At 44.6% G+C, this 13,170-nt stretch overlaps 1 protein-coding gene across 1 annotated transcript; it reads right to left on the reverse strand.

The window, feature by feature from the left end:
* Window positions 1–947: 947 nt before the first annotated feature.
* Window positions 948–12,838, reverse strand: LOC119321507 (S-(+)-linalool synthase, chloroplastic-like). Its single transcript, XM_037595157.1, has 7 exons — window positions 12,674–12,838; window positions 3,870–4,095; window positions 3,038–3,410; window positions 2,528–2,746; window positions 1,812–1,950; window positions 1,423–1,662; window positions 948–1,240 (listed from the first exon to the last, which is right to left on the reverse strand). The coding sequence occupies exons 1-7, from the start codon at window positions 12,836–12,838 to the stop codon at window positions 965–967; spliced, it is 1,638 nt and encodes a 545-aa protein (XP_037451054.1). The 3' UTR covers window positions 948–964.
* Window positions 12,839–13,170: the final 332 nt, after the last annotated feature.

Here is a 13,170-nt window from a genome sequence, read left to right on the forward strand (position 1 = left end):
AGTATATCTACAACTTCCCCGTTGATTGTACATATGCATATATATGGTCTGTTTTAAGACACTCTTTAATTTTCTTCACCTAGTCCCTTCTAATCCTATAGTTGTATAAGCCCAGCCAATACAGGAAACCAAACATCAGGCAAAAATTGCTTATATAATGCAGCCAGTCTACATGAACTAAACTATGTACAGATTATGGTTTTATGGATGCATTTTCTCAACCAGGTCTAACTAGGACAAGTATGCAATGAGAAAAAAAAAGATACAGGTAACCAAACACGCCCTTACTGTTCGTCCTGATGCATGTGCACCCGGAGCAGAAAACCTAAACTTCTCCACACCAAAGTGCAATCCATAAGCTTGTTTCTCGAGAAGCTTAAGCTCAAAAGAATTGACCATTATTATACATAGGTCTGACAAAAGAAATGAGCCTTATTATATAGACTTGGTTACCCATTTTATTTATAGTCCCTCCAGTCCTTTTTACTCTGCGTATTAGATTTGTGTCTAGTCAAACTTTATAAAGTTTGACCAAATTTATATTGAAAAATATCAACATCTACAATACCAAATATATATATTATGAAACTTACATGTCATAATGAATCTAACCATATTGATTTGACATTGTGAATGTTGATACTTTTTTCTACAAGTTTGGTCGAACTACAGATGCTTTGACTTCGGACAAAACTTATATGCAGACTAAAAAGGACCAGAGGGAGTAATATTAATTATGTCATAGGTTTTACCCTTCTATATTTTAGAAGATAACTGAAAGTGAAAGGCCAATGTAACTAAAAATCCAAATCAAAAACCAAACAAGTCCCAAAGTTCAGCATACTACAAGCAGAATCGATCAACAGAAACTTATAATTACTATGGCTTTTTAGCATAAATTTCTGAGTGTGATAATGCACTAATAGAATATAGCAGATTGACAAGTCTTCTGGCCATGCATGATTCATAAGAGGAGCATCCCAATGGAATCCTCCAGGACGGGGAGCCTCTGCTCGTTATCATAGCCATAAATGATGCTGGTCATCCTCGCCAAGTTGAGTGACGCTAGGAGAAAACTGGGTGACAAGCAAGACGATCTTGTCCTAGAGAAACACTCCCTGTTGAGCTCCTCCCACTCATTTGTTATCATCTCCAGCATGTGCTCCTCCGCATCGGCATGAGGATTCTCTCTCAGGTACATCTCCTTGTAGGAACCATCGAACCCTTCTTGCACTTCATCCTGCCAGGACAGAGAAAAAAACAGTGAGATCATGGCAGAACATAAGTTTGGCCAGCAACTCAACGTTGACGTGGATGCGCATGGATCAAAATATTGATTGAACTGTGAAATTCTTGGGAAGGAAAATCTTTCCTCGTATGTATGTACACACACATGTGTAGAGTTTTTTGACATGTTCTCACCTTAGCACTACCCATGTCATCCCGGAGCCTCACGATCTTTGCAGAGGAGTAGATGACCCGAGGAATGTTGTTGCCGTCGAGCTCTGTCGAATCATGCCCTAGCATGAAGAAGAGATGCAAGAATATAAGTGGTACTCCTGATGTGATAATGCCGTTTCTTAGGTAGTCCTCCGGTGAAGGGACCTGGTTTGAAGATAGCCATCTTCTCTCAACCAGGAATGCATCAAACAAAGTTTCCCACTGGAAAAAAGATAAAGGAAAAAGGAAATAAAATAAGGTAAGCTTCCTCCTAGTGTTAATTGATTACTTAGTTTTTCAGTAAATGAATTAATACAGTTAAATGATTCCACAACTTAAAGTAAATTGAGCAATCGTTCGAAGAGGTATACAGCATTCCTGAGTTGATCCATAGGGTTCAATCCATGCTCTTTTTCTGCCATATCGACAATCTCATTTGTGACAGTGTAAAGAGCCTTGTAGCATGATAACATATAGCCCGGGAGTGAACCAGCAGCTGCAAGATCCCACCTGTAAAATGCTTTTATCAGTCAACGTCAATCCATATCAGGTATAAAGTGTAAGATAACACTTGATAAATTAGTGCTCCAACAACAAAATTAACCATTACTTTTCACATGAACGCCTCCGACACCGCCGCCTATGTGTTGTTTCGTCATGCGTCTGTGTTGGGCTTGTTGTGCTGTGCCCACAACTAAACTTGGGTCTGTTTGTTTGTGTGTGTATGTGTGTGTGTGTGTGTGTGTGTGTGTTGGACCCTGCCTGCGGTGGCGTTGTGTTGGTGTGTGGTGTGTTCAGTTGTTACCTTGTTACTTTGTGCCTGGTGGTTGCTTTACTTATAAAGCGGGGCAAAAGCCTTTTTCGGTAAATTATTAAATATAATAATATTATTGATATTTTGAAAACATTTTCCACAATAAGTTCAAGAATATGATTTCCATTTGACTTAATCTTAACACATTTTATATTCAAAGAAAGAGAAGTTTGGTTGCATGTTTTCTATTACAACATCTATTTATGAACGAATGTCGTACAATCGATCATAAAATTCATAAAATGTGTTTATCATGAGAACACCTGTGCTCACTTTTTGATCGCCTCGCTGAAGAGGGAAAGCTCCTCTTGGGTGCCAACAAGATCAAAGATGTCATCCACAATATAGACAAACGAGATTATCTTTGTGATCTCAATCCGGTACCTAGATAAGGAGAAACCCTGGACAACAGTCATTGCCCACATGTACCATTTTAGAACCTGGTCCCTTGCAGTTCGTATTTCTCGAGTCAATCCCAAATCCATCCACCACCTGTGTCACAAAGTTGATGGATTTTTCACAGTTAACGTTCCCTATTTTGTAGGCCATACATGAGCAATAAAATTTAATTTTGTCAAATTTTGCAGGAATATTTTAGCATTTCAATTAGATAAAGGATGAGTATATGGACAATGTTTGGACGAACATAAAGACTGGCTGGTCTCATCGATACTAATTTTCCAAGGAGGGTATTAATCACATGAGAAACTTTAATCTTCACCCAGATTAATGCGAGATGTTAATTCCATGGATCTAATGGCTAATTTATTTTTATACATGTACCTCTTAACCTCTTGCACTTCCTTCTGATGCTGCAACTTGTTAAGATATAACTCTGCAACAGCCAGCTCCTCCATTGCAGTGTTCCTAGTGGGCAAGCTCTGGAGGTAACTCAAGTGGTACCTGGCCTTGTACTGCATTAGGCTCACATGGTAGGGATGGTCCAGTGAATGCCTCACATATCTTGCAAGGTTTGGGTTCAAGTGTCTAATTGCAGATGTGAGGTGTCTTCGTGAGAACTCCTTTGCCTTGTAGAGTGATGATTCTCCCATGTTCAAGTGTGATATGTCCTGCAAGCTGACCAACCCTCTGATATCTTTGCAATGGTCAATCTTGAAGTCACCATTGTCATCAGTGAACTTTCTAAGAACCTCATCTGCCAACATTGAGGATAAAGGGATTTTTAGGAAGGTGATACATGATAATAACCTGAAAACGGTAAAAAGGCAAAAATCAAAATATTTCCACAACTGGAGTATAGGCAAGTAGCTAGAACAACTTCTGAACCCTAACCAAAGCCCCACAGCATCCTGCTTTACAATCTCACGACCACAAATCAGAAGCCCATGAGTACGCAACAAATCCACATGTTTCCACATCCTTCTAGACGAGAAATTGGTCTCCACACAGCAGATGAACTGGCACACCAAGATTTCTGGCATGACAAGAACACACCCCACATGGAGTATTCCTTTTTATCTTATATAGCATAGTATATTTGAAAACTAAAGCCTAAACCTTGTATCGAAGTTGAAAAGCATAAGAGTCAAAAATGACTTGCATCCATGGATATCTTAACCGAAATGCATATATGACATGTGCACTTAGTACTTACCTGCTGAAATATCATATTTAGCTTCTCTCGCCAGCCTGAGTGAAAGCGTTGCTTCTAGTAGATTATCACTATGGACTAGATCCAAGCATGAATCCACGGCATTATCGATCTCATCTTGGAAATAGTGGTCCATGCAGAGGCGCTTGAGGTGATCAATGGTGGTCAACACCTCCCGCTTGTTCTTATGGTTTTGATGCAGCCTTGCCTTAACACTCTCTAGGCCCTCCTGGTGTTCCATGGAGAAAATAGTTCTATTATAAAATGCAAAAAGAAAGAATACATGTCATATATAAGAAGCCCCGATGTTCACTTTGCGAGGCTATTTTTTCTGTATTAATCAAAGAAAAAAAAACTTGTCCCTGCTTATTTCCCCCAGAGAACTGAGAATCAATCAGTTGGCTAGAGGTGGACGTACGTGCTCATGCAGATTTGAAGCTTGGCCTCTCCGGTGGTAGTGGTAGTTGCTTCTATATAAAATGCCACGGGTGCTAGGTCTGTTGGTCGAGGTTTCTATTTTTATTTTTTCCTGGGTTTATAAAGCTGTGAAGTTAGTCACTTATTTTCTATATGAATCTTACATGGAGTTCTTTCTAGGGAAGATTACATAGAGTTGTACAGGAAATATGTTAGCAACCAACTAGTACTCACTCGATCTATTGCAATATCTCACGAATTAAAGTGGCAATTTAGAGTTATAATCACTGGATACACGAATTGGGGGAATAGAATGGGAAAAGGGAAATAGCCGCCGTCGGTTCGTGTCGTGATCTGCTGGATGAGCAGAATGTTGCCTTCTATCTGGTAGTTGTATTCTGCAGCGCTCAATGGTCCCTCGATGGGCCAAGCCCATGTACTGGCCCAGGGACAAGCCCACGTACCAGTCAGGAGAGGGCTCCTGACATCCCTTCCTTCTTGAATTCGGCTTGACCCCAAGCCGACAACACCCAGAACCGCCTGGATCCCATTGCAGTTGCAGATGCTTGACTTGGTTGTAGTCACAATGGTAGTCGAAGCCGGGGTAGACTTCAACTTAGTAGGAGTAGTAGTTGTGGCTGCTGGAAGCCCCACTAAAGAAGGTGTCAAGGGCAAAGCCATTGTCGATGCTGTCGTGGCCAAAGCCAAGATGGTACTCTTGGTCGACAGAGCCTCGTGCGAAGACAATGGCGACAATGATGACACCCCTCCCTTCTTGAAAAGGCCCTTGATTGTAGTAGGTAGAGGACACCATACCCACCGCCGGTTGAAGATTAGACTCCACAGAATTACCCTTCTCAGCATCACCAGATGTAGTTCGAGATGATGTTCTTGCCCCTTCAGGTTCAGATACAATCTCTATACGGACAGACTCACTGTTGCTATGCCGATACACATCAGATGTACAGGAAGAGCCATAGTCGCCTTGATTCTCATTCACACCATTTTTGAGGATTTTCATTATGAACCGTTGGTATGTTGCCTATTTCATTTGGAAGAGTCTCAGCAGAATGCTCGTCGCCTGTTCCAGCCTTGGTATCTTCAAAAAGGAACTTAGAGTCAGCTTGAGACACCACTGCCCCCTCTTTCTCAGCTTGCTCTCCATTGGAACCATTGCTGCTTGCATCGATCTGATCTGCATTAGTGGATCCATCACTTCACGCTTCTTCTTCATGGGGTACATCATCCCCTAGAACATGCTTCTATCATCATGGGAAAGTTGGTCCTCGGTAGCATTGTAGTGCTCATTTATCTTATCATTATAATGATGTTGCACTCGATAAACAAGCCAACCAACCACACCTTCATGTAGCGGCTGCTTAGAGAAACAAGAATCTTCATTGTACTGTCTCAAAGACCACCGGCACAATAACTGGCCTAGAAGGATCCTTATGCCATTTCCAAGGGAATGGGAGCGTGAAAGATGATTGAAGCATCACCACTCCCTTGAAATTCTTCTTGGCTCAAAAATTTCCAGTGCACTGAGATAATATGAAATATTCCGTGCAATTTATCAGAAAGAGGAATGCCACCGATAACAGCATACTCCAAATCCAATACTTGATGCTCATAATTTTTCCTCCGCTCTAGGCCTTTATACGCAATATCGCTAATGCTCCACAATTTGAGACCAAAGCACCCAGCCAACCGGATAACTTGCTCCACTGATGATTCTAGAAAAACATGCAACTGAGTGCCCTGTAGATATTGCTGCAATGTGCTCCCCGTCGTTGGATGATGGTCAGGCGGCCACCAAATAGAACAAGAGTGATCACTCGCATGTATGCCAACGACCTTAATAGCAATGTTCACTACAATCTGTACTTGGATAGGGGAAGGCCATGGTTGCTGATTGATTTTGTCCCGCAACGGTGGTAGAAGCAAGTTTTTGCTCTTGGCCACAATACGAACTACACGCTAGGGATGGCATAGGCTTCCTCGTTGACTCATGGCCTTCCCCTATTCAAGTATAGATTGTAGTGAACATTGCTATTAAGGTCATTGGCATACATGTGAGTGATCACTCTTACTCTATTTGGTCAGGAAACCTATGCGAGAGAAAACATCAGAAGAACTACAGGCCTCAAGTCAATTGCTGCTGCTATTCATGTGTAGGTACAGTCTTCTCTGGCCTGTAGTTCTTCTGGTGTTTTCTCTCGCACAGGTGGCCACCAAATAGAGCAAGAGTGATCACTCGCATGTATGCCAACGACCCTAATAGCAATGTTCACTACAATCTGCACTTGAATAGGGGAAGGCCATGGTTGCTGATTGATTTTGTCCCGCAACGGTGGTAGAAGCAAGTTTTTGCTCTTGGCCACAATACGAACTACACGCTAGGGATAGCATAGGCTTCCTCATCGACTCATGGCCAGACAAGACTGTACCGTACACATAAATAGCAGCAGCAATTGACTTGAGGCATGTAGTTCTTCTGATGTTTTCTCTCGCACAAGTTGCTGACCAATAGTTTCCAATCTGGTCGAAACTTGAAGCAGTTGTACTAACTACAACAAGTTGAATTCTAGCTCTTGGAAAACCAAATAAATGTTCTGCCTGCATCGTCCACTCCCCTTAAATTCCTCTTGACGATAAAATTGCCAAAGCACCAAGATACTCATAATCCATATTGTTCCCAGCATTTTTCCATTAATAGGAATTCCCCAAACGGCAGCACACACCAGTACGAGATGCGACCAGTCTCTAGTGCTCCACAATTTCTCAAGACAAAAGCGACTAGCTAACTCACTGATGTGCACATGAATAATAAATTGAAGCTCACTAAATTCCAGAATTTGTAGTTCAGACCAAAGATGTACTGCTCGAGAAGTGTTGGATATTAACAGAAACTGAAACTTGTGCATAAAGCAGGGCTTTGATTTCCTCACAAAAGTGAGAGTCCATGAAACTCTCCTTTGTAATTGTTCAAAAGGGTTGTGCAGAGCAGATTGGATGGTGCACTCCCTACTATTTGTTCCAGCATGAGCAGAAGCAGAGATCATCTCACTACGAGAAGTGGAACCAAGAAAGTGAGCTGCCCAGAAGGCCATGGTTGCAACTCAACAAAAGTGACAAACAAAGTCTGTAGGTGAGTAGGAAGATGCCATTCTGGCAACTTGATTTTCATCTTTGGGTGGTGGTCAGGTGGCCACCACACATAGCCATGAAGCAGAACAACGACATCATCTGCCATTTGCACATGGATAGGGGGCAGCCATGACTATGGATTGATTTTCTTCGGCGATGGTTGCAGGCTTGGTAGGTGACCTGCCGGGTTGAGGTAGATAGCACTGTGGGGTGCCCAGGTCAGAGGTCGAACGCCTGACGTGCATCAGTGTGTTTGACAGCAGGATGACATCCGGCTATAGCAAGAGGGTGGAGACTACCATCAGAGGCGCTGATTCAACAGGATGTGCGGCCAGTGGAATCAAGGGCGGAGCAGAAACATTAACGTTGAGGATGATGATGCAGTGATCTGCGTCGCACACTGTCGGGGAAGCGAGCTTCAGGGAAACTATGGAGGGGGTCGATGGAGGCGTGAGTACCACGAGGGTGTTGTCGGGGATGGCTCCCGACTCCTTGGTAGCGCTCTCCGCGGACGACCCAGTGGCGATGGATCGTGGGCGCAAGTCGGCGTGTGATCAGGTGTGGCCTCCACCATGGCGTACTTGCCCGTGTGGGCGGACGCCTCCGGAGTGGTCACGATGCTGGCATGGTCGGTGATGTCGAGGGAGGACTGATGGTGGACGGCAAGCTCGATGTAGTCAGCTGGGAAGGCAACCAGATCAACATGCGAGGTAGCCACGACAGGACCGCCCCTGACTGCCGTCGTGAACTCAGACCTGATGCTATCCAGCTGCGCTGATAGCCGTCTGAGAAACCACCGCATCTGCTCATCTGCGGCCACGGCGTCCCACTCCAGTGGATAGACGAGGGAACAAGGAGCTTGCTCCGGATCGTACATGGTGTTGTGGACGGTGAAAATTGGGGAATCGGAGGATATTTTTACTGGCTCTGATACCAGATGTTAGCAACCAACTAGTACTCACTCGATCTATTGCAATATCTCACGAATTCAAGTGGCAATTTAGAGTTACAATCACTGGATACACGAATTGGGGGAACAAAATGAGAAAGGGGAAATAGCCGCTGCCGGTTCGTGATGTGATCCACTGGATGAGCAGAACGTTGCCTTCTACCTATACTTGTATTCTGCAGCGCTCAATGGTCCCCCAATGGGCCAAGCCCATGTACCGGCCCAAGGGCAAGCCCACATACCAGTCAGGAGAGGCTCCTGACAAAATATATCTCTATTTCAGTTAAAGTCGCTTACTAACACGCTTCAGTCATAACTAATGAAATTGCTGGGCTGCCGGCGGCAAGCCTCATATGCTATTAGATAGTTTCCTTCTCCGGCAGGAATTGACTCGCCGGCTGCTCCTGCTCAACGTCGGGGAGCGATTGGTGGATAGCCGAGCGATTCGGCCCGGGAAGGAGATCGTTCTACACTCTGAGGTTTGATTCCCCTGCAATATTGCGCATGTTGGTCTCACGCTGGATAGAGAGGATGCGGTGCATGGGGAGAATTCCGAGGTGAGCAACCACCATGAATGAGGGAGGAAGGTGGGCAGATATAACTCCCCCTCAGACCCGAGTGGTGGTGCGACCCCCTCAATTTCTCTCCAGTGCGACTCACATCCCTCTTTGCTCCCCTTTGCGTTGTTAGCGAGATCTCCACCTCATCCAGATCGAGTTGGCGGATTGGAGGTTGAGGTTGGAAAGGGAGACAGTGGAATTAGAGAGCGGGGATGACGAGAGGATGGAGAAGATGAGAGAGATAGTTTCGTGGTTCTCGAGTCTGAGGCCTAGTTCTTTTGAAAGATTCTCCCAGAATCTGGAAGAAGCTGGGGAGGGCCAGATTCTGGGAGAATCTTGCAAAAGAACTGGGGGGCGTGTTTGGTTGCGTGGTAAAAAGTAGGTGGGCTTACATGAAAGTTGGTAGGAGTAGGTAGAAAGGAATCTTTTACTTTTTCAGTTGTTTTTTTATAGTAAACACTTGTTTGGCAATAAACACGGCTCCACGTTCTGGCCACCATGATGCTCAAATCACCTCAAAACTTGGCTCAAGAGGAATGCTCGGCCATTTCTCCCCATGCAGACACACGTGCAATACGAGGCGAAAAATATTCCCTGAGACTTGCATGACTCTCTGACACCACATGCACCACGCCGCCACAACCAAACACAGTGCATGCAACTCTATCAACCCCCACCTATTTTCATACGAGTTGTTACCTTTTTCCCCGTTTGGTTATTGCATTGACATGACCAGGCTGAGCGAGGACAGCCTGAGCGGGAACATACTGAGTTGATACACAGACCTCATGCAACTGATAGATGACAACCAAACATGTTAGATGGCTTCCCAACTCAGCAACTCCCCACCACGACCTCCAGCAGGTACTAATGCACGTGCACTAGTACGCGGCTATAACACACACTACGACTGCCGACCATGCACTTGCACGTAATTGGCAAAACAATCCTGCACTTGTACTAGTAGTATACGTAGATAGTACATGCACATGCAAAGCATTATAACTAGTATACAGTAGATAGTACATACACATGCCCATGCGGGACCATCTCCATCCCAGATGAACGGACTGGTCGAGACTTGTGACACATGCATGTGGTGGACGTACAAACATGCCAACATGCCATGTGAGATCGATGGATTGTTGGAAGAAACGACAGGTCAATTCCATCGAGTCCGTACGCGAAGGCTGCTGCGTGCATATGACAGCAAGCCAGCCAGCCAACATACGTGCAGCTGCAGCGAGGCAAGCCCCATAGTGTGTGTCACATGCACTCTTTGGCCTTCACGAGGCCGAAGAGGTCGCACGAAGATCATCTCGGCCTAAGCGAACGTTTAATAGCTAGTGCCTCCCTGGGGAACCTCTTATATGCTTCCAAAGGTAATGACATCATCATCATCATAAAATTGCTCTTTTCAAAATTGAAAAATGTTTCAACTCCCAAACAACATACATTTACGATCTGTCTTTATCGTCGGCTTTGTCTCGACGAGAGGTTTGATACTCCCTCCGTCTAGGTGTGTAAGTCGTTTTACGAAAACTAAATAATCCCAAAATACTTAGGCGCGGTGCATTAATTTCTACCTCGTTTCTTGTTTCTTCACATATTAATCAATAAGAGACGAGGGGTGTGCATGCTTTTAATGACTTGAGACTACCAAACACGACATGCAGTGGTTAGTTGATTGCATGCAATGCTATTAATTAGAAAATAAACATTAATGTCTCTCGTTTTTCTCTCCTCCTTAGTCACGGTGCACAACCTAAGATGACTTAGGGCATGCTTGGATCCAAGGGACTATTTTTAGTCTGACTAAAACTAGTCTCCTTTAGAGGCTAAAGTTCCAATCACCCCTGACTAAAGAGAGGCTAGAACTAGTCTTGAGACTAAAAAAATTTAGTCAGGGGAACCCTACTAAAATGTGGATTAATCCTCTCTCTCCTCATTTAACTCCTCTCCTTTAACACATGAGAGTTCTGGATTGGAGGGTTTGGAGGATAATAAATGCTCATTAACTCAATTTAGTCTATTTAGTATTTGTATCCAAGCATGGGTGAGGCTAGCAAGTTTTAGTCCCACTATTTTTAGTCATGGGACTAAAACGTATCCAAGCACCCTCTTACTCACCTAGACAGAGGGAGTACTAGATTCCCCAAGTTTTAATGAGAAAATCATCTTAAAAGTTTCCACCTAGCAATTAATAAAATTGCACCCTGTCATAGAACATCATTCAAGAAAAATAATATACCTTGGTTACATCATCACATGCATACATGAAACTTTGCATGCATAGCATGGTTCGCTAAAAATAAACACTTCCTAGCAGAGGCGGACCACGAAAAAAAATTTAAGGTGGGGCAAAGTCTCACTAGAATTTTTTTATGCGAATCAAATGAGTCAATACACACTACGAATGCTCACTACAAACCAATAACACATTACAATGAAAATGTAGACATGTTTCAATAGAAAAACAACCTAAAACATACCGATAGTGAAGCTTTTAATGGCGTCTAGAAGACCCACGCAATGGCAATGCCCTACCCTTCTTCTGAAAATCTTCCTTAATTTTATCAAGATCAATACCGCTAAAAAATCTTCAATTCTTCTCATATGGATAATGAATAGCTCTAGGTTATCAACTATATGGCCACGTTCATAATTTGAGAAATCCTCATGATAAATCTCTGTGAGTCTAGCAAGCTTATTCACATTGAATTTAAGGCTTCAAGTTGCTGTTAAATTTTGCTACAAATCTGCTTTAAGCTACTGTTAAAATATTATCCATTCGGTCACTTGAAATCTACAATCTGCTTCAAGCTACCACTACTGTTACATTTGCTATAAAAGTTCAGAAAAGTTCAGAAATTACCTCCTCCCCTTTCCTTTATTCCCTTTCCTTTCTTCTCCATCTTCTTGCAATATGGCCGGAACTGCGCCAGAGTCAGAAGTGGCCGGACTACCGGACCGTTGCTGCCGCCGCCGCTAGGCGCCTAGGCCCCGGCTTGCGCCGCCGTCGCTTGCTGTCGCGGTGCCACCGCCCTGGCCAGCTGCCGCTAGGCGCCTAGGCCCCGGCTTGCGCCGCCGTCGCTTGCTGTCGCGGTGCCGCCGCCCTGGCCAGCTGCCGCTAGGCGCCTAGGCCCCGGCTTGCGCCGCCGTTGTGGTGCCGCCGCCCTGGCCAGCCGCCGCTCCTACCTCGTGGGCTCCTGGCGACCTGGCCAGCCGCCGCTGCCGCTCGCTAGGGTTGTCACGTAGCGTCGTGTCGAGAGGTCGAGTAGTGGTCGAGACGAGAGAAAAGACTATGCTCGAACCTGGCCAGGCCAGCCGTGACTCGTCGTTTCGTGGGTGGCTGGCTGTCTCGGCCCATCAGGCCACTGGCCGCGTTGGCCCATAAGATCGAATCAACGACGACGCGGCCTTTTCTATTAGCGATCGATGGACAACCGAACCTCTATATCGATGCATACGTATAAATCTTTTTTTTCTCAAAATTAAGGTATGGCAGGTGCCATACCCTGCCCACCGGGAGGTCCGCCAGTGCTTCCTAGTACTCCTACCATAGTTCCCTCGTATTAATTTCCTTTAAAGTGTCTCATAAAATTTGAAGACATTATTAAAAAAAATGAAGACAAGGCAAGGAATGCTTCCTTTGGTAGTTGGTTTAAATACCATTAGGCTTAAGACAAAGCACATTTTCTAGCGCTATATAATTGGTTGCTACGAGCAAGTACCTGGAAGTTGAAGCCGTCAGACAGCGCATGGAAGTCCCGTGTAGCCGGGCAAGGGCGGAAGAGTCCACGGTGGCGATCTCTCCGAACGCCATCTCCGGTCAGCGCCGGTAAGGCTGAAAGGAGCAATGGCTTGACGGAAACGGAGGAGAAGATGTATGCTTTCATCTCCGGTCAGTTGCAAGTAATCTTCTTTCTAATCACACGAACGATGGCTAGCTAATTTCTAGTTAAGTCGCCACTGGCATACGCAGCGAGCTTCTCTTGTGTGCTACCTACCAACATTTATAGTCCGCAGAGAGAGGCAAAGGATACGCTGGAGATAAATCTGATTATGTTTTCGGCCGAAAAGCGACAATATGGATTTCGGTGCAGCAGCTCCGTAAATAAAATTGTCAGCCTTGAGCTGAATCATTACGGTACGTCTCTGGATGACTGGGATGAATAATTGCTTTCCTTACTGTATATGGTTTGCTCACGTCAAAACGTAATATCCATAT

The sequence above is a fragment of the Triticum dicoccoides genome, chromosome 6B (genome assembly GCF_002162155.2).
Source record: "Triticum dicoccoides isolate Atlit2015 ecotype Zavitan chromosome 6B, WEW_v2.0, whole genome shotgun sequence".
Lineage (NCBI taxonomy): Eukaryota > Viridiplantae > Streptophyta > Magnoliopsida > Poales > Poaceae > Triticum > Triticum dicoccoides.